Genomic DNA, 21,230 nt, shown 5'->3' on the forward strand with positions numbered 1-21,230 from the left:
ATAAGGTTCGAAGCTAAGTGTTTTTTTCCAGTTTTGGTTTTCAATTGGTAGTTGTTTTGTTCTCGTTAGTGCTGTGAAAATTGACTAAATTTGTGAAAGCCTAAATTTCGTTCAAACCTAAATTTTCAATTGCATAACTTTCTATCAATGGCTCCTATTTGACGATTCCTTCACTACTACTACTGCCGCTACTTCTTCAACCTCAACTATGTCTTCTTTTGTTGAACCATCACACCCTTCGTATCAGTACCCGTCTGATTTGCCTGGCACAATTTTGGTCACAAAGACCTTTAATGGCACGAGTTTTGGGGGTTGGAGACGAAGCATGTTAATTGGATTATCATGTAAAAATAAATTGGGGATAGTCAATGGGACAATACCCAAACCTAGTGAAATCTCTGTGTTGTTTGAATCCTGGGTCCGTTGTAATGACATGGTGACTGTATGGATACTAAATAGTCTAGACACTGAGATTAGGGGGAGTGTGATGTATACAGAATCTGCTCAAAAACTTTGGAAAGAAATCGAACAACGATATGAGAAAGCGAATGGGACTAAGGTGTTTCAAATCAGGAAAGACCTTGCTTCCATTTTCCAGGGGTCTTCCAACATTGCTTCCTATTTCAGTCGCATTAAAAAGCTTTGGGATGAGTTGGCTTATTCAATTACTTATCCAGACTGTACATGTGGTTGTAAAGAGGCCTTTCGGAAGATAAAAGAAGAGCAAAAGGTTCATCAATTTTTTGATGGGGTTAAATGAAACCTACATTGGGGTTAGGAGAAACATTCTTCTAATGAAGCCTTTGCCTGATATTAACAATGTGTATGCTATGCTGATTGAGGATGAAAGCTAAGCTGAAGTTCAAATTTCAAGTACCAATGCATGTTCATCTTCCTGATGCTATTCTTGTTTCTACATCTTCCTCTATTTCTACTTCTAATGCTCCATCATGTGACATTAATACTCCTCTTAGAAGATCTGGCAGGCCTTCCAAAACTCCTGCTTATCTTAATGATGATTATGTATGCACCTCTGTTTCTGGTTCTAATGTGTTACCCACTTCTGATGTTAATTACTTACTAGTGCCTCAATTTTATCATCAAGTTGTGTCTAATCCTTCTTGGCAAGAGGTCATGATGAAGGAGTTTCGAGCTTTAGATACCAATAACACCTGGACTATAATGCCTCTTCCATCAGGGAAGAAAGCTATACCTTGTAAATGGGTTTACAAGATAAAACAGCGGGCAGATGGTTCTATTGAAAGATACAAGGCTATGTTGGTGATTAGAGGGGATAGTCAACAGGAAGGAGTAGATTTTACTGAAACCTTCTCTCCGGTGGTCAAATTGACCACCATTAGATGCCTACTTTCCATAGCAGCTAAGAGACATTTGACAGTATTCCAACTTGATGTTACCAATGCTTTTCTACATGGGTATCTTGATGAAGAGGTGTATATGAAAATACCTCCTGGTTTGACTGTTCGGTCCTCTACTTCTACTACTCCTTTTGCCTGTAAGCTTAATAAATTCATTTATGGTCTTAGACAGGCTTCTAGACAGCGGTATGCGAAGCTGTCCTCCGCTCTTCAGTTAAGGGTTTTCATCCTAGTGTTAATGACTATTCTTTGTTTCGAAAATTGCATGGGAATTCCTTGACTATAGTAGCTGTTTATGTTGATGATATATTGGTGACTGGGGATGATTTATGTGAAATTGCTGCCTTGAAACAGTTTTTAGATGATCAGTTTAAGATAAAAGATCTTGGTGAAATTCATTTTTTTCTTGGACTTGAAGTTGTAAAGCAAGCAAATGATTTTCTGGTTAATCAACACAAGTTCCTTGTGGAACTTCTTTCTGAGTTCCACTGTTCTGTTGTCACACCTGTTGTTTCCCCCCTAGATCCTCATGTTAAGTTGTCAGCTGATTCTGGAGAATTGTTGCGTGATCCCTCCATCTATAGAAGGTTGATAGGGAAATTAAATTTCTTGCAACATACTAGACCTGACATATCATTCACTGTTCAACATTTGAGCGAGTACATGTCTGCCCCACGACTAGACATTTGAATGTTGCTTATCATGTATTGAGGTACTTGGCTGGTACATCCTCACTTGGTTTGTTGTTATGTAATTCTCTTGATTTTACTCTCCAAGGTTACTGTGATTCAGATTTGGCAAGTCGTGCTAATTCTCGATGGTCTGTTAGTGGCCTTATTGTATTTCTTGGTGGTTGCCCCATTGCCTGGAAGTCTAAGAAACAGCCCACAATTGCTTTGTCTTCTGCTGAGGCTGAGTACAGGGCATCTAGATTGTTGGTTGCTGAGGTTTCTTAGGTCCTTCGTCTCTTGGGTGAGCTTGGTGTGGCAGATCTTGTCCCTGTTGATATTTTTTGTGATAGAGCCATACACATCGCCAAAAATCCCATTTTTCATGAACGTACTAAGCATATTGAAGTGGATTGTCACTTTGTTCGGGATGCATTGAAAGCTGGGATCATCACTCTACACTCTATTTTTACTCATTCTCAACTGGTTAACATTTTTACTAAGCCCCTTTTGGGTAGCAGTCAACAGGCCTTCATCTCCAAGCTTGGAATGGATTCCTCTTCCAGCTTGAAGGGGGTGTTGGAGCCCATGAAACAATACACATGCCCAATGAAGACGCGACCCACTTGAAGCAGCCTCCTTAGTAGCTCGGTTCGTTTTATTTAACTAAACCCGATTCACTGTATAAAATATAAATATAGAGTTTCACATTATTTTGTACAGATATTACATATTAATAAAATTTCTCTGTTCAGCTCATGCTCTTTTTCTCTCCACTCTCGTGTGAACTTTACTTGAATTCACGAGGAATTCGACTGTTTTCAATCCTGAACTCATAAACTTCAAAAATCATGATTTCGCTTGTGTGTGAGGCCACGTTGATTTCTATCAAACTACCTTGTAATACTTAATTTTAATATTTTCTTTGCTCTCCCCATTTCCTATATATTCCATACGAGAGTTTATACCACATCATATGTTCTTTGGTTAACTCGTTTAGAAGGTGAAATTTCATTCCTTTTTAATTCACCCCATAACTCTCACTATTTGTCATCTCCAAACTAAATTACTTGTAAATATCGATTAATAAAACTCTAGATTCAATTTAGTTTAATAAATTTAATAAAATTGGATTTGATTTTGATTTAATTTTCTTTGATAAAATATATTGATGCAAAAAAAAAAAAAAGAATTTTGGACCCAATTAAATCCTCCACATGTTAGTTGAATCAAACTCAAGTTAATGAAACGACTCGTGATTATTTTACTAATAAAAAGTTGTTAGAGGACATGGATTAAATTATTGCACGTTATAGCACATGGATTTGACCTGGAATTATAATTTCAATAATTTTTCATGCTCATGGATCGAGGCAAGTTAAACAAATGAGATGTAATCCCCTCTTATTTTTGTTTCTGTTAGAACTTAAACCCTGATTAGCTCATAATTCACAATAGGAAACTTGATGGTTGATGTTTAGAGCCCGTTTGACCATAAATTTTTATTTTATTTTAAATATTTATTTATTTTTTCGAAATTAGTGTTTGGCAATAAAATTTCTAATTTTCACTTAAAGATGAATTTTGAAATTTTTCGAAAAAATTGAAAAACTCCAAAAAGTTATTTTTCAAAATTTTCACTCAGATCACTCGCAAAAATTCAAAATTAATCCAAAATTATATTCATGTCTAAATACAACTCTAATTTTCAAATACTATTCACTTGGAAAAATATTTCACTTTTTTTTCGAAATTTTACAATTCTAGGGTATGTTTGGTATAACGGAAAATATTTTCCGTGGAAAATATTTTCTTGGAAAACAAGTAGTAATCTTATTCATTTTCTGGTGTTTGGTACGCAAATTAAGTAAGATGACTTCTCAAGAATATTCATAAATAATTTAGATATAATAAACATGAAGCCATAAACTTTCAAACCGACAACCTTCCGAACCTACATTTTTCATAAACTTTCGAAACGCGGAATTTTTAACCCGTAAATTTTATAATTTCTAAACCCGTAAACTTCAAAACACATAAACCTCCGAACTCATAACTTTGGAACTTGTGAAATTTTGAACCTTTAAACCAATAAATAAAAAAACTAAAGCTGAAAAATATATTAAAACATTTTCCGGAAAATATTTTTCAATTTTCCTATGTTTGGTTGGCTTAAATATTTTGGAAAACATTTTCCTTATGAACTCATTTTCTTCCAATTGGAGGAAAATATTTTCCTTATCAAGAGAAGGGCAAAAATTTTCCAAAATTCCTTCTCAACCTTCCCTACCCTCACCAACCCACCCCACCCCCTCTCTCCAAAAAAGTTTTTTTTTTTTTTCAAATTTCAATTTTTTCGTTACCACCCACCCTACTACCCCTCCACTCCACCCCCTCCCGCAAAAATATATTATTTTTTTATTAACAATTTTAAATTTCTATTTTTTCATTTTTCTACGCCACCCACCCTCCCAACTGCCCATTCCACACCGTACAAGGTTAGTAGGTAGTCAAGTTTGGACACCGTATCTGTTCCATATTTTTTATATCAGTATTATTATTATCCACGTATTTTATTATTGTTCAATTTTCATTACTACCTGTTGTTCCGCTTGATGCGGGCTTCGTATTACTTTGTTATTTTGATGTTATTAATTTTCTTGTCTTCAATATTTTTAATATATCTTCTTCATTATTGTTCTTTTTTTCTTGTTAAAAAATATTGAGAAATGCTTTTCTTGAGCCAAGGCCTATCAAAAACAATCTCTCTACCTCCATAGGTTAGGGATAAAGTCAACGTATACATTACCCTTCTCAAACCTCACACTATAGGAATATACGGGGCATGTTATTGTTTGTTTATCCTAGAATTTAAGATATATTCAATGTTTTAAATTAATTTAACTGGTAGCCAGCGATGGCAAACTTCAAACAAAACATTGTCTGCTCCTCCTCGTCCTCTCCTCCTTATTAGTGTTGTTACTTTAAGAGGAAGCTTCCCTGATTCTAAAGTATAACCCAAAAAGAAAAGAAAAAAAAGAAAAAAATACCCATGGCAAGGGTGCTCAAAATTTGAACGGACTTTACGAGGGGCTATGCAAGGATGTTCAAAGTACTTTTATATCAATAAGAATTTTACCCTATACAAAGTATAATTTTCCGCGGAAGTGTGATTAGTTGACCACCCTTGGCCACACATAGCTTCCGCCCTGCCTGCTTATAATCAGATTCAAGGTCAACGTTGAATCTCGTTGCTTATATGTACAAGATTGAAAGTTCTCACAAATACTAGATTTCCAAGAAAGAGAGAAGAGACCTAAAAGATAAAAATGAGGACTAAATATTTAACAAGGACATGTTCTTCTTAACATAAAGGTATTCCACAAAAGCAAATTCTCGTCAAAACACACTAGTTGTCGCTCAGAAGTGCTTATTAGTAAATTCTTTTTACGCTGATTTTCAAAGTTTAAAGATTGATCCACTAATACCACCACTACATTTTGAGTAAAAATCAATTAGACCAATTCCAAACAGTCATTTAAGTCTGAGATTTGCTTCCTCATATTGCCAACCCTGTGTTCTGCAATGTGAATATTTCCCAAGTTAATGTAACATACACCACCTCTTGGGAACTTAGAATCTTCCTTAAAGTATGATATAGAATCTCTCAAAAATGTGATAAACCTAAAAGTAACTGAAGTTTGTTAAACTCAACCAAACATTGAGGTGTGACCCACAATCACCCAAGGCTGCATGCAGAGTGTCACGTATTCATGCAGGGTCCGAATAAGACCGCACCCCAAACAGTATAATATAGACAGCCTAACCTAATGCAAGCATCAGTAGGTTCTTCCACGACTTGCAACCGTGACCTATATGAGTCTAAGCTAGCACAGCTTTAAAACGTGTCTCGGACTTACTTTCTTATATATCCAATATTTTTTCTATATTTCGCGAATGTGAGATTTGGCTAAGGTACTACTACTCCCCTCCCCAACTTTTGGTAAACCCTACTCTCCAAAACACCAATCCATGAGTCAACAGGTGGTTCTTTCTTGCAATGCCCCCTTGCTGACTTGAACCTCTGACCACAAGGTTATTACGGTAGACTATCCCCTTGTCTTTTTCTCTGTAAACTTCTTTTCTAATCAAATCCTAGAAAATCTCGAGTGAGTTACCAGTCCCACATGTTCCCCATTCCAAGCTCAAAAGTAAATACTCCATTTTCAGACTTTTCTCAGTACCCATACTAAGGATTTTAATTTGAGATGGCAGTAAAAAGATTTAGTCCAAATTTTACTATGGAGTCAGTAATATATTCATTAGATCAATTCTCCTGGTTTTGGTTTTCAACATAGCTCTCTTTGAGGCAGTACCTAAGGCAGTTCTCATGTCTTGGCATCAGGGGAACCCAAAATATTAGCTGCACCCTTTGCCAAATGGCCTTTCATACCCCCACCAGCTTGTGCTGAGCCCTTTGCATTTATCATCTCGGCAGCTAGAGCAGATTTCTTTATCTGCCAAAAGAATGACGACCAGTCAGCAAACAATAGCAACCAGAAACCACACCATTTAACAAGTTGACCTATATATATGTCACATTAACTTCTCACAAAACCAATCACACCCAAACACCTCACTTCTGTTTGGGGATATGAACATACTTCGGAACTTTTTGTGGGACAAACAGGGGGAAGTAAAAAAAATTGACTTACCGCTGCAATTCTCTCCTTGTGGATGTCACTTGTAAACTGAGAAACCACAATAGAAACAATCAAATAACCATAACAGATCCGATTAAAGATAACATCACAAGAATGTACCTTCTCGGAAAAATCTACTTTTGAAGTTATGCTTTCAGAATAAAGCAGTTATTAACTTACCGGCTTCTTGTAGGTCCTGATCTCATCCCCACTAAAACCTGGGAGGGTCATGTTCCAATTCCTTTCTGAACCAAAGATTCTATAATAGGTTAGGTACTGCATATTGCTGGACCAGTCAGGAATAGAAGGTAACTTACCAAGATGCAGAAGGATGTCCTTTGCTTCCAAAGTATTGGATTTTCGATGCTTGGCCAACGAACAGCCAAATGTGGTAATCTGGTCAAGCACAAAGTAGTTAAGAACCAGTGAATAAATGAGGAGCACTGTTAAAACAGATTTCTCATTTTCCTGGAGGTTATACAGGTCCAAAGTGATTTTGATTTTAACAACTTAATCACCCACAAAATATCTAAAACTTTGATGTAAACATGCTGTGGTTTAGAATGAGCGGCAGCTCATTGTAGAGCTCCTATTTTGAATCTTAGAAACCCGTGGATAGATCGGCCTTCCCTTTTCTTCTACCCTAGGCCACCCCACGCTCAAAGGTGGGGTTAAGGTTCTCTTCAGTTTACAAAACTCCGCTGTTCAATAATGAGTCTGAATACACATAACCTACTTGAGCTGAGATTGCCACTCCAGTATTTGCTCTACATCCATTAGCTACACTCACCCCGCGAGCAAATACTCCCTCCCTTATTCCAGTGTATTTTTCTTCTTTCTTACACTCAACCCCCAACCCTCTTTAAATTCCTGCCACAACTTTTTAGGAGAACCGTAGAATACTAGATACTGATATCCATTACTCACTCTGTCCCAATATTTGTGTCATGTTTTTCTTTTTAGTCTGTCCCAAAAAGAATCTCATGCTTCCTTATTAAAAAAACAATTTAGCTTTAATCTTCCTATTTTACCCTTAATAAGATGATTTATAGCCGCACAAATATCTATGACTTGTTTTAGAGCATAAGTTTCAAAAGTCTTCCTTTCATTCTTGTGCCGAGTCAAACACCGCCGCATAAATTGGAACAGAGAGAGTATGTCGCATGAATCCCTTTTCTCCAGAAGAAACCGAAACTGACAAATATGGGAGGGCTTTTTTGAAGATAGACTACACCCATTTTCCCCAGCTCCTCCTCTGTACCCTCTTTAGGTTTATAGAACTACATATAATATAGCTAAATGAAATGACCTTCTAAATCGCTTGACATTTACATAAAGTTACACTTCAAACAAAGCAAAATATCCAACTGGAAGAGATAAAAAGCCACTGATCTGCATGGGAAGAGACATATCATAAATAAAATAAGAACTTAAATGAAAATTGGACCATGATTTGAAATTATCCTTAAAACTAAGAACATCGGTTTCATTGTAGGAAACAACTTTATGTAGAATAGTAAGATCTAAAAGCAAATTCTATTTCCTGCATCCTAGAATTCATTGAGTTAATCTAGGAAGAAAATAGTAGTATTTACAAATTCAAGTAGCAATTTCAACCTTTCTTGTACTTACCAGGAAGTAAGCTATAAATGAAACCACCATACCCCTGAGCTTACCCTACTTTTCTTTTCTATTTTTGAGATAAATAACCCTGAGCTTACCACATTAAGCTGGACAGAATAGTAAAACTGAAAAGTAATGGCATTATCTACGACAACAGAAGAGCTAGCTTTATCCTATCAAAGCAAGGCCAAACCTTGACCCCACCAGAATTCTCCTGAGAATAAGCTACAATATAGCAACTCCTAACCTATCAGAATGTCAGGTGAGATATCAAATTGAAAGTGATGTTTCAGTGTGAAACAAGTAGAACACGAACTTACAGATTCCACAAATTCCCCTGCTATATCAACAAGGACGTCTTCAACTTCAGCATCCAATTTCTCTGATGGATCAATCTGTCAAGGACAAATGCAGGTCAAGCAATTGCATCATAAAGGCAAAGAGAATACACAGATACTCGGTACCAAAATCGAAGAGCAGGAGAGACAAAGAGGACATCATGTTAAGAGAGGTTTTGTTCACTTTCCAAGTTGACAATGAATGACAAGGCTGCTATTAGTATATTTATACACCTCAAAATTCAATAAGATTGCCCTCCTGTTCTTCCCTACCTTATACCTTTAAGAGGTTATTTTGGCAAAAATGAGGCCAAAACTGGACCTCTTACCAAAACCTTCACCTGTGGCAAAAGCCCCTAGCGGTTTCTCCACCTCCATATCTACCTAAAATGATAAAAGTAAACTAAACCATATTTTTTTAACTATAAAGATAAGACTTAATTTTAAACTGAAGGATAAGATGAAGAAAAAGTAACTGTAAGTGCAATCCTTTTCTATCGGGAGCTACATCATCTAGTTAATATTATAACCAATGTTATTAAAGGCGAAAAGCGCAAAAAGCTCTAAGGTCTGTTGGAGCTTTAAGCGCAAAGCGCAAATAAAGCATAGGCTTTAATGAAGAAAGGCACAAATGGAGAAAAACTACAAATATGTATGTGTAATTCAAGACCAATATCTATAAGAATGAATACCAAATATATGGACAAGGAAATTGAAGAAAATTTACGATAAAGTAAAATATCAATTGTTTAGTGCAGCCTTTTTAGGATTACGCTCATTGTCAAAGAAAAGTACGCCTTAGAGCTTTGACGACAACACTAAAGCGCACGCGAAGCGAGGCGATGTGCTCAACATGTTTTGAGCCTTGATAACACTGATTATAACTTCCCAATCACTGACAACCTAGTACTGCTGCATTCTCAACACAATGCACCTCATCCTATCAACTGACATTTAACAATCTTACTTCAACACAAATTTCAAAACCATTAATCTCACGGGACTCCAAGACCAGAACTAACTAATTAGAAGAAAACCAAACAAGAAAAATGCAAAGTAATTTGCGGTGGAAGGTCCTCATCCTTTGCAGGAATTATAACATTGTGAAGTGATCCAGCTATGAGCTACATGCCAATATAATGAAGACATTAAAGCTTTGAACATATATATTCTCCTTCAAATTAAATCAGTATATACAGGAATAACTTCAAGAAAGAAGGATTCTTTAAATCAGGTGGATCGTGGAAAATGCACAAAAATGTAGAAACAATGAGTTTAGCATGTCCACAGTAACCTGGGTCAGAATCTCCTGGATGCTTCTCTTGCTTAGAATCCTAGTACAAGGTTCTTCCGTCTCTAAAGTGGTAGCCTTACTAGGAGGTCCTGGCTTGACCATAGCGGATTGCATCAATGCATGAGATGAAGGTCTCTGTACTCCCAATGCCTGCCCCCTGGCAAGTGGCTGATTAGATAATGATTGTGGGATCCTCGATGGGGGCGTCTGTTGTCCCAAATGATCTTGGGATTGACTTGAGGTTGAAAGCTGTGACTGTTGGGCAGAGGATGAGGTAGTAACAGTATGCTGATGCTGCGAAAGAATATGGGACCTTTGATGCAAAATCTGAGGGCTAATTTGAGGCCTTAGTGATGGTGTTGGCAAAGGGGGTTTTCCTTGTGCTCCTGAAGATAACCATGGCTGATTCTGGGCCCTTGGACTTTGAGACATAGTATGCAATTGGGAAGAAGGTAATCCCACTGACTGAACTCTCAGCATGCCATGGCCTTGAAAATTCTGCAAGGGTAAATGAAAAAGAAACAGAAAACCTCAATATTTTACAGCCAAAAACCATGTGAATAATGATCTACAAGCACAATCTGAACATAAACAACCAAATAGTAGAAAAGGGCATACAAAGAAATGTTTCTATCTTGCAAGGAAATACTAACCTGTGTAGCAGCAGACTGACTACCGATGCTCGTCTGAGGTCTAAGAGAAGAAGCGACAGGTCTCAGCTGCTGAGGAACCCCTGCTGGCCGCATTGGTGAAGTTGAACCAAGCGACCCCATCATTCCCATCCCATGCATTCCTTGTATTTGCTGCCTCACCTACAGACAATAAGAATCATTTAATATCCAATACAGAATGTAAAGCAAGAACACAGGGGCGTAAATGCACACAAAAAGTATGAAGTACCGAAGCACCCAACTCATCAACAACAACAACAAACCCAGTAATTTCCCACGAGTAGAGTTTGAGGAGGGTAAGATGTACGCAACCTTACCCCTACCCTGGAAGGACAGAGCCTCTGAAAGACGGTATATATCAACATTCCAACCTATTCCTTTGTGGATAGCCCGTTTCCGATAGACCCTCGGCCAGAGAAAGGATGAAAAAAATAATGGCAACAAGTAGGAATAACAAAAAGAAAAAAGTAAGAGCGAAGCCAAGAAAGCAGCTACACTCTAGGTACTAATATCAATCAATGAATAAAAGGATATCATACCAACACTAATGCTAGTAAACTAAGACAAAGAGAAACATTCGACTACCTACTAGCCTTCTACCCTAATCTTCGACATCCACACCCTTCTATCTAGGGCCATGTCCTCAGTCAGCTCCAGCTGCGCCATGTCCCGCCTGATCACCCTCTCCCCAAGACTTCTTAGGCCTACCTCTACCCCGCCTGATCACCTCTCCCCAGGACTTCTTAGGCCTACCTCTACCCGCATGATACCCACTAAGGCTAACCTCTCGCACCTTCTAACTGGGCTTTTATACTTCTCTTTTTAACATGCCCGAACCATCTCAACCTCACCTCTCGCATCTTATCCTCCACATGGGCCACTCCCACCATATCCCGAATAACTTCATTCCTAATCTTATCTAACCTGGTATGCCCACGCATCCACCTTAACATCCTCATCTCAGTTACTTTTATCTTCTGGACATGAGAGTTCTTGACAAACCAACACTCTGCTCCATACAACATAGTTGGTCTAATTACTACCTTGTAGAACTTACCTTTAAGTCTCAGCGGCACATTCTTATCACACAAGACACCGTAAGCGAGCTTCCACTTCCTCCATCTTGCTGTGATACGGTGCGTAACATCCTCATCAATCTCCTCGTTACCTTGTATTATAGATCCAAGGTACTTGAAACTCTCTCTCCTGGGGAAGGCCTGTGTATCAAGCCTTACACCCATGTCCGCTTCCTGGGTAACTTCGCTAAATTTGCACTCCAAGTACTCCGTCTTGGTCCTGCTCAGCTTGAAATCTTTAGACTCAAAAGTCTGCCTCCAGTCTGTCGTCAACACCTCATCGAGTCTCGTCAATCAGAACTATATCATCCGCAAATAACATACACCACGACATTTCCCCTTGAATGTGTCGCGTTAATGCATCCGTCGCCAATGAAAACAAAAACATGCTAAGGGTTGCTCTCTGATGCAACCCCATCACAACCGAAACACCCAACTCAAATAACCATATTCATAATTCAATTAAGTAGACCCAGCCACATAAACAGGAATAACCAAGATCCAAAAATCACCTAACAGTTCGTGAATTATGTTTCGGTGTTTTAACAGCGATTCGGAATACTTAATCATGCATCCTGAATTGTTATCTATTTGTCCTACTATTTAGTACTCTGGTCATATTTGTTTATCATTTAAATTTTCACATACCCATTAAAAAATTGTTTAATAGCATTAATCATTTGGGGTATTCAATTAAATTAGCATGATTTCTTCGTTAAAAGAATAAGCAATTATGATTGTATGCCTTCTTGGAGTAGTAAGGGTAGAATTGGAAAAAATATGTTAATGCCTTCTTGGTTATCTTAAAGCATTAAATGCTATGGAACAATTTTTTTTGGCTAAAGTGACATATAAAAAGGACAGGAGGGACAAGAGAGTAACAATTTTTTTCTTGAAACCCAACTCCATATAAATAATATGTATATATACGACCCAAACATCATGGCGTAGTCAATTATCTCTTAACTTAGTAATGTTAGGCTCTTTCCAATGCAACTAATGATAGTACTTTATATTGTCTCCACAATAAAAAGTGGACGAACGGCTAAGACTGGACCCTACATGGTGGATTCACAATCCAATGCCTTGATTCATTTGACTACATCAGCCCTTACACCTTCATATGTTAAAGTCTCAAATTTGATTCTCTATTACCCAATGATATGAATTTAATATGGTTATAGCAAATTGTTTGAACTCTAGACGTAGCACACCAGTTTGCACGCATCTCATCGGGTAACTTTGTGCAACTTTTTTGCCTTTGATGGGATTTAAACTTTGATCTTTCATGGTCTTCATTTCTCTTTATCCACCCCTAAGCCACATGCTTGGATGCTCCCCTAATCTTTCTTCAGTAATTTTACTACTTAGCTTCTCTTGTTTAAATATCACAAATGATCTTCAGGACCTACTCCCAGTGGATTAGTTTATAATTAGGCTGCAATTGCAAACTTGTTGCTTTTCCAAGAACTAAAACGATCTAGTACACAAAAAAATTAATTGAAATTGCATACACATAGGAAAAGGATGCATCGAATTTACATGACACTATTTTTTATTAGTCCGTTCCAGAAAGCATGACACGTTTCTATACAAACTAACAATTTAAGTTTAAAGTTTCCATTTGACCCTTAACGAGAAGCTTTTATAGCCGTACAGATGTTATGACATGTTTAAGATAACAAATTTCAAAATTTTTAGTAATTTCTTTCTTAAAGTCCATTTCGAGTCAAACTCAATCACATAAATTGGAACTAAGAGAATAATAAGAAGGTGAAGATTGAATAATACCTGTGACGTAGTTGAGGTGGGAGCAGAAGAATCAGGCAAATTGCGACCAAATTGCTGCCCAAAAGAAGGCGAGGGCGGAGTCATTGAGGAGAAAGAGGTAGGAGGGTGATGAGCAGGTACTCCCATGGCCATTCCTCCAACTCCTCTAGGGTTTTGCATAGCACCCGACGAAGACGAAGAAGTAATCGAAGATGATGATGATGACGAGTGAGGTGGCGGCGGTGGTGGCGGAGGAGGTAAAGAGAAGTGTTGAAAAGGTGAAGGCTGTTGCCATGGCCTGTTAAAAGGTTGTCTTGTTTGAGCATTTTGTAAAGTGGGTGTTAAAGGGTTTTGCTGTTGAGTAGATGTGGCAGCTGCGGTTGCGGCGGTAGTGGTAGCGGTGATAGTGGTGGTAGTAGGGTTTAGGTTTTGGGGTGATTGTGATTGTACTACTGAGGTAGTGGTTGTTGTAGTAGACGGGAGTTGACTGGTTGCGGCGGCGGAGGACGAAGGTGGTGGAGGTGGAGATGGTGGTTGAAGCTGTTGTTGTTGTTGTTCAGTTGGCTGTGAAGTGGACGTCGACGGCGACTGAGTTGGCGGCGGCGGTGTCGGCGGTTGTTGAGTTTGCTCCATTGGAATGATTATTTTCTTGATTTCCTATGATTAATAGAGGGGAAACGATTATATATAAATGATTAAGCTGGTTAATATAAGGTTAACAATTTAATCTCACTTATTTAAGCTGAGATGAGAATTGGCAAATTCATAAATGTTTGGCAAATTCAACTATTTCCCTAGCTTGAATCTTGTTCAATTTATAAACACGTGCAATCTCATCTCCAACTGAGACCGTTATCGATCTCATTCACTTAAAAATTGGTATAAAAGTTATTAATAATAAACTCTTGAGTTTCGTAGCTCCAAAGAAAGTTCCATAATTTAGTTAAAGATAGATAGTAGGGAGAATGTCGCTTTAAAAAAAATCACCTTATTTAGTAAGTTAAGACACCCTTTGCACGGCGAGTAATGTAATATAATCAATGCGAGCATCAAATAGTATAGTACAGCTAAATAAATGAGAAGAAATCACCAATATTTTTATTTCTCGTAAGATTTGAACTTTGATCTATAAAAATTGCACTTATTTCATCGACAATTAGATCAGTAATAACAGCATAGGAAAGAAACTATAGTAGTGAAGAAGTCATGAAAAATGAAGCGGTAATAATAACAAGATAATAAAAAAATTAAAGCAGAAAAAATATTATGTAGTAATAGAGATCTAAGAATAAGAAAATACGAGAATAATACTAGCGTTACTGGACAGAAGAAAGCAGAATAAAAGGCGAGTAAAACTCACATAAGCATAGGGGAAGACACATTCATGAAAAGCGAGTAGCCCTGTCGTGGGACTGTCAAGACCCAAAATCTAACCATGGTCGTGATGGCGTCTATCGTGTTACAAGGCAAGCCTACTTCCGAAAATATTACTTCTAATTTGATTATAAGAATTTAATAAAATATTTCCAATAATTTAATTCCTGATAAACTAAACCAACTCTAAATATAAATAATATAAAATACGGAAACGAGTCCCAAACATCAGGGTGTCACTAAGTCAAGAGCGTTTAAAATTATAAACTAAGATATATAAACCATCTGACTGTCCAAAAGAAGAAATGACAAGAGGAGTAACAAGGTCCTGCGGACACTAGCAGCTACCTTGAAATCTCCACAGATAGCCGGCCTGAACCCAGCGATCGTCGCACTCTAACTCACCTGGATCTACACATAAAGTGCAGGTGTAGTATGAGTACAACCACCTCAATAGTAACAGAAACAACTAAGGAACTGAGCAGTAGTGACGAGCTAAGTAAAACAGTCCAATTATTTATTTTCACAATTTAAAAATAAACAGGTAAATTACATGACTCAGTAAGTGCCACAAAGAAAATTTAACAGATAAATGCAGCAACACCAAAAGTAAATGCAACCTCACAGCAATCTCACTCCATCACTCAGCACTCGCACTCAGCACTCAACACTCAATACACTCAACACTCTATGCTCACTGGGGGTGTGTACAGACTCCGGAGGGGCTCCCAAAGTCCAAGTGCTAAGCACGGACAACTCACGTGCCATCATATCAATACCTGGATCCACACAGTCAACTCACGTGCTACGCGGACAACTCACGCACTATGGTATAAATACCTGGACCCGCACGGTCAACTCACGTGCTACGCGGACAACTCACGCGCTATGGTATTAATATCCTCACAACCAGGCCATCATATCAATACCTGGATCCGCACGGTCAACTCACGTGCTACGCGGACAACTCACCCGCTATGGTATTAATACCTGGACCCGCACGGTCAACTCACGCGCTATGGTATAATATCCTCACAATCAGGCCATCGTTCTCACTCAATCATGGACCTCACTAGCCTTACCATCATCAACAAATAAGGGGACACAGCCCACATCAAGTATCACAGCATATTAGCAAATAATAGAAACTGAGGTAAACATGTACAATAATTCCTATGACTGAGTACAAATAATGTAAGCATGAATAAAGCCTAAGCATGATCTCTAACATGAAGGCAGACAAGTTCAACAACAAGTAACTACGTAATCACAGATGATGGCCATTAGGCCTCACAGGACGGACCAAGTCTCAATCCCTCGAGGCGTACACCCACACGCCCATCACCTAGCGTGGGTATCACCTCCAAACAATCACATAATATCAAACTCTCCGGGTTTATACCCTCAAAGCTAGAGTTAAAATTGTTACTTACCTTAACAGCGTAAAATCCTACTCTGGAATGCCCTCGTCTCTAGATTCGGTCTCCAAAAAGCTCCGAATCTAACCAAAACCAAAATAATATTATCAACATGGCTAGAGAATCGAATTCCACAATAAAAACTACAAAAATAGGCCAAAAATCCAAAATCAGCCAAAACCTGGGCTCCGGACCCACGTCTCAAAACCAGTCAAAAATGATAGAATAATAAACCTCGTCCTCTCCCGAGTCTAACCATATAAAATTTATCAAAATCGGACTCCTTTTGGTCCCTCAAATCCTCACTTAAAACTCTCCAAAACTCAAACCCTAACTCCCTCAATTTCATTTTGAAATCATCAATCAAATCCCAAAAACGAAGATGGTTTCATGAAATATAACCAAAACCGAGTAGAGAACACTTACCCCAATCTCTATGGTGAAAATCGCCTCCAAAATCGCCCAAATCCGAGCTCCCCAACTCAAAATATGACCGAATGAACAAACCCTTATTTTATAGTATATTTTTTGCTAGCTATTCTGCCTCGTTTCTCGTGCCAAACAATTCCAAAACTCGCTTTTTATGCCTCCAATGGATTCCTTGTGAAATTCTAGTCAAGTTAGGCTTTTGAATTACTCAATTTGACATTATAATGAAGGAGATATGTTGGTTTCAATATTTGCAAATAGTGCTGATTTTTAATTACGCCGTCAGTGGCAATTCGTAATTAATCTGAAAAGTCTGACAACCTAATTCTTAGTAAAATGACCATAAAATCCTCATATGATGTCCAAATTCAACGATTCTTTTTGCTATAGGTCCGTAATTACGATACGGATCTAACGCTTCAATCAAAAAAGAAATAGGAGCTCGTTTGTTCAATATGATATCATTTATGCTTGAAGAAACGGCGTCGAAACATAAGAAAAACGAGCGCAACACAACCCAAACCTATCCGAAACTCACCCGAGGCGCTCGGGACTTCAACCAATAATTCCAACAAGTCATATATCACTTCCCGAACTTAGTCGAACCTCCGGAACACCCAAAACAACACCAAAACACCAAATCAACCTCGAATTCAAGCCTAAGAACTTCTAAACTTCCAACTTTCGCCAATTCAAGCCTAATTCTACCACGGACCTCCAAATTACATTCCGGACACACTCCTAAGTCTAAAATCACCCAATGAAGCTAATCGAATCATAAAAATCCAAATCCGAATTCGTTTACTCATAAGTCAACTTCCGATTGACTTTTCTAACTTAACTATCTAACTAAGAGACTAAGTGTTCATTTCACTCCAAAACTACTCCGAACCCAAACCTACCAACTCGATACAACTGAACACAGCTGGAAAACACATAAATAAGCATAGAAGGGAGAAATGGGCTATAACTCTCAGGACGACAGACTAGGTCATTACAGGGACGCCCAACCCAACTCGGTCGATCAGTTGGCCCACCTAACATATGATGAGATTCTCGATCGATTTGATCGAATTTCAAAAATTCTTTCTCACTTTTCAGAATAGCGGAGCTTTCAAAGCAAAAATGCTCGACATCTCAATGAAAGACAAAGTAGAAACTGAATCCAAAGTTGGAATTAATCAGAAATAGTGTGTAAAGTATTCTAAACTACATTCTTGATATGATATACTAAGAACCAAGACTATGAGCCTGTTTGGCTGGAAGTGTGGAAACTAGACAAATGACTTAAAAAAAGCTAAAATCTGCTTTAAAAAAGCCAAAACCAACAAGTTGGGTAAACCCAACTTTTTCTAAATGGCTTAAAAGCCATATTGCTTTGACCAAGGATATTACATTCTTATCCCTTATAATTTTTCTTAATCTCGAAATTACCCCTCAGCACAAAACTTGAAATTGCTGATGTCTTCTTCCTCCCGAAATTGCAGCATCTACTTTCTTCATTTTACTTTTTTTCTTTCCCATCCTTCTCCAGATTAACGATTTGTTTGCTCCCATTTTTTGTTTTTTACTAATTTTATTTAAAATATTAATTATTATTTTCGTTTGCTTTCTTCAAATTGAAATTGTTCGTTTGCTTTCTTCATACTACTTTTAGTTTTATAAATTGAAAGTGAATTAAAATATTAATTATTATATATTTATATTATTTAGAATAAAATATTATAGCAATAAGCTTCTTTATAGGTTTAACAGCTTTAAGGATATTTTAGTAATTTTAGCAACAAAAAAAATGCTTACTAACACTTGTTTACCAAACACTTCAATAGTTTTTTTTCAGCTCCAACACTTTTATCCAAACACGTAACTGTTTATTTATAAAACCAGCTCCAACACTACTATGAAGTCCCATCAACAAAGCTATAAACCTTAGGTCAATAGCTAGGTTCCACCAACTCTAGCACATCAAAAAACGGTTGCATATCCATAAGCAATAGTTTCTCTTCCATAGCACCTATACTACCCTCACATCAATCTCCCTCCCCAATGTCCTTGGATTCAAACCAAATCACACCCTTTGACATAATCCCATCTGAAGGAATTAATGATCCAAACCTCTTAAATTCTCCAGTGGTTTCTTCAATAAACCACACTAACAACTTAAAGCCCATGCACGGCCCTCCCTCAACCAAAAGGGAAATTCCAACACAAGCTCAAGCTCTAACAACCTTTCCACTAAAAATGCCAAGACTTCCAAGCAACTACCACAGGAGGAATGTAAGAACAAGGAGGAATGTTTGGATAAGAGAGCAACACCAAAGACACAACCATGCCTTCAACCCGTCACAAACGATGCCACACCCACCCCAACCACCAACACTCTTCACAATCCTACCAGTTCAACCAAACCACATCCCCCAGAGTTGGCTGGAACAAGGACTAATGGGACACGGTTTAAGCTTGAGTCTAAGGATCAATGGGGAGGATATAATCATCCAAATAGAGAACCCATGCTACTTGGCTCAAATAACAGCGGAAGGGATGAGAATAGCTATGGGGAACATAATAAACAACCCTTGGATAAACCATGCCCTAACCCTTCATCAACGGATGCCATCACCATGGCTCCAACTTGCATGGCAGAACCAACAGCCATGGAATCCACTCCAACCCTTCAACCTTCTCAACACAAACTCACCCCTCTTCCCAAATATCCAACCTTCCCCAAACCCAGCACCCCTATTCCAGACCATGCATGGCACGACCTCAAAACATGCATGGTCCAACTCCGAGTCACCAGACTGCCCACAACAATACCCCAGCAACACCCCCCACACATGCACCAGAATTACCCACCCAACGTGGAGAGACAAGAGGAGGAAGAAAAGGAAGACAATCCAACGGAAAGGGTGGTAGAACACGAAGTACTAAGGTCACCAAAAATCCTAGTGTTCAAAGCAAGAAGAAAAAAGGTTCATCTTAAGTTGCCCGCTGGATTTGAGGAAATACTCAATAACTATAAAGAAATTGAGGACTCCGGGGATCTAGCAATATGCAATGGTGTTGGTCCCGACAATGTTCTCCAACTTTTGGACGAGCCAAGAAGGAACATCGAGCAGGGGGAACTCCCCTCCCAACCGGGGGATGAGTTCAAACAATAGAAACATAAGTATGAGTTTTATCTCTTGGAATTGCCGTGGAGAGGATGCTGATTTCCGGAGAGCCTTTAGATCCATGCTTGATTACCACAAACCTAGTGTGGTTGCACTACTAGAAACACGGTTAACTGATCACCATGTCATCATGGAAGATTTTGGATTTTTAGGTTTAGCACAGGTTGCGGCACAAGGAAACTCGGGAGGAATGGCACTAATGTGGAATAGTGATGAAGTCAATGTGGAACAAATAGGGGGAACAGACCAAGAAATCCATGCTATGGTTAAGGTAAAACTCTTCCTAAAACTTGGCTATGCTCAGTTATTTATGCTAGCAGCTTACTAGAGGAAAGAATTACTCTTTGGAATAACCTAAAAACAGTTGCTAACAACTATAAAGGACCTTGGTTAGTATTAGGAGACTTCAATGAGGTCACTAGAGCAAGCGAGAAATTTGGAGGCCTCTCTATCAATAACAATAGAATCTCTAAGTTTATTAATTGCCTTAATACATGCAAATTAATAGACCTAGGGTTTAAAGGCCCAAAGTTTACCTAGTTAAATAAAAGGAAAAAAAAGAAAAACGCTTTTATTATGGAAAGACTTGACAGATTTGTAGCCAACGGTGAATGGATCAATATGTTTCCTGAAGCTTGTGTAAAACACCTTATAAGAACCCACTCTGACCATTGCCCCATACATCTTGACCTTATCAAAAGACCAAGCCGTAGCAATAAAATATTTAGACTAGAAACCATGTGGTTATCCCATCCCACTTTTAAGGGTTTAGTAATGGACTGCCGGACCAATCAATTTAATATATTAACTGCTATTACCAACTTCACTAACAAGGCCACTGCCTGGAACAAAGATACTTTTGGAAATATCTTTAAGAAAAAGAACGAAATCCTAGATAGGCTAGATGGTATTCAAAAATCCCCAAACTACACAACTAACACCTTCTTATCTAACCTAGAGAATGAACAACTAGAAGAATTCCAAAAAATCCTCAAGCTGGAGGAGGAATTCTAGAAACTAAAATCTAGAATCCAGTGGATCCAAGATGGCAATGCCAATACAAAATTTTTTCACCTCACAACCCTGCAAAGAAGAAGAAAAAATAGGATTTTTAGCATTAGAGATGAGGCAGGAAATTGGTTACACAACCCAAGGGAACTTGTCTCCATCATAACAAACTTCTATAAGAATCTATATACCACTAATCATACTTCCTATCAAAAAACCCTGCTATACATGCCCGCTCTTTCCTCAATTACCCTGAATGACCATCCCCCCCCCCCCCCCCCCCCCCCCCCCCGCCTGAGTGAGGAG

The 21,230-nt window shown here is 38.2% G+C and overlaps 2 protein-coding genes across 3 annotated transcripts; one reads left to right on the top strand and one right to left on the bottom strand.

The window, feature by feature from the left end:
- On the top strand, nucleotides 209-760 carry LOC109228009. The gene has a single exon (XM_019393198.1). It carries the CDS (start codon nucleotides 209-211, stop codon nucleotides 758-760), a length of 552 nt encoding a protein of 183 aa, XP_019248743.1.
- On the bottom strand, nucleotides 5,317-14,299 carry LOC109227300 (transcription initiation factor TFIID subunit 12). Of its 2 annotated transcripts, XM_019392411.1 has the most exons (9): nucleotides 13,544-14,299; nucleotides 10,659-10,817; nucleotides 10,006-10,503; nucleotides 8,694-8,768; nucleotides 7,068-7,146; nucleotides 6,931-6,995; nucleotides 6,763-6,798; nucleotides 6,424-6,564; nucleotides 5,317-5,627 (listed from the first exon to the last, which is right to left on the bottom strand). In XM_019392411.1, the coding sequence occupies exons 1-8, from the start codon at nucleotides 14,153-14,155 to the stop codon at nucleotides 6,436-6,438; spliced, it is 1,653 nt and encodes a 550-aa protein (XP_019247956.1). In that variant the 5' UTR covers nucleotides 14,156-14,299; the 3' UTR covers nucleotides 5,317-5,627; nucleotides 6,424-6,435. The 2 variants fall into 2 exon arrangements, with proteins under 2 accessions (XP_019247956.1, XP_019247955.1); XM_019392410.1 differs by having other exon boundaries at nucleotides 5,317-6,564.

Source organism: Nicotiana attenuata, chromosome 6 (assembly GCF_001879085.1).
Source record: "Nicotiana attenuata strain UT chromosome 6, NIATTr2, whole genome shotgun sequence".
Lineage (NCBI taxonomy): Eukaryota > Viridiplantae > Streptophyta > Magnoliopsida > Solanales > Solanaceae > Nicotiana > Nicotiana attenuata.

Coding starts and splice junctions, on each gene's coding strand:
- LOC109228009 (XM_019393198.1), top strand. CDS start 209: ATGTCTTCTTTTGTTGAACCATCACACCCTTCGTATCAGTACCCGTCT.
- LOC109227300 (XM_019392411.1), bottom strand. CDS start 14,155: ATGGAGCAAACTCAACAACCGCCGACACCGCCGCCGCCAACTCAGTCG. Junction 10,818..13,543: donor CCACCTCAACTACGTCACAG/GTATTATTCAAT, acceptor TATTGTCTGTAG/GTGAGGCAGCAAATACAAGG. Junction 6,565..6,762: donor ACAAGGAGAGAATTGCAGCG/GTAAGTCAATTT, acceptor TTCTTTTGGCAG/ATAAAGAAATCTGCTCTAGC.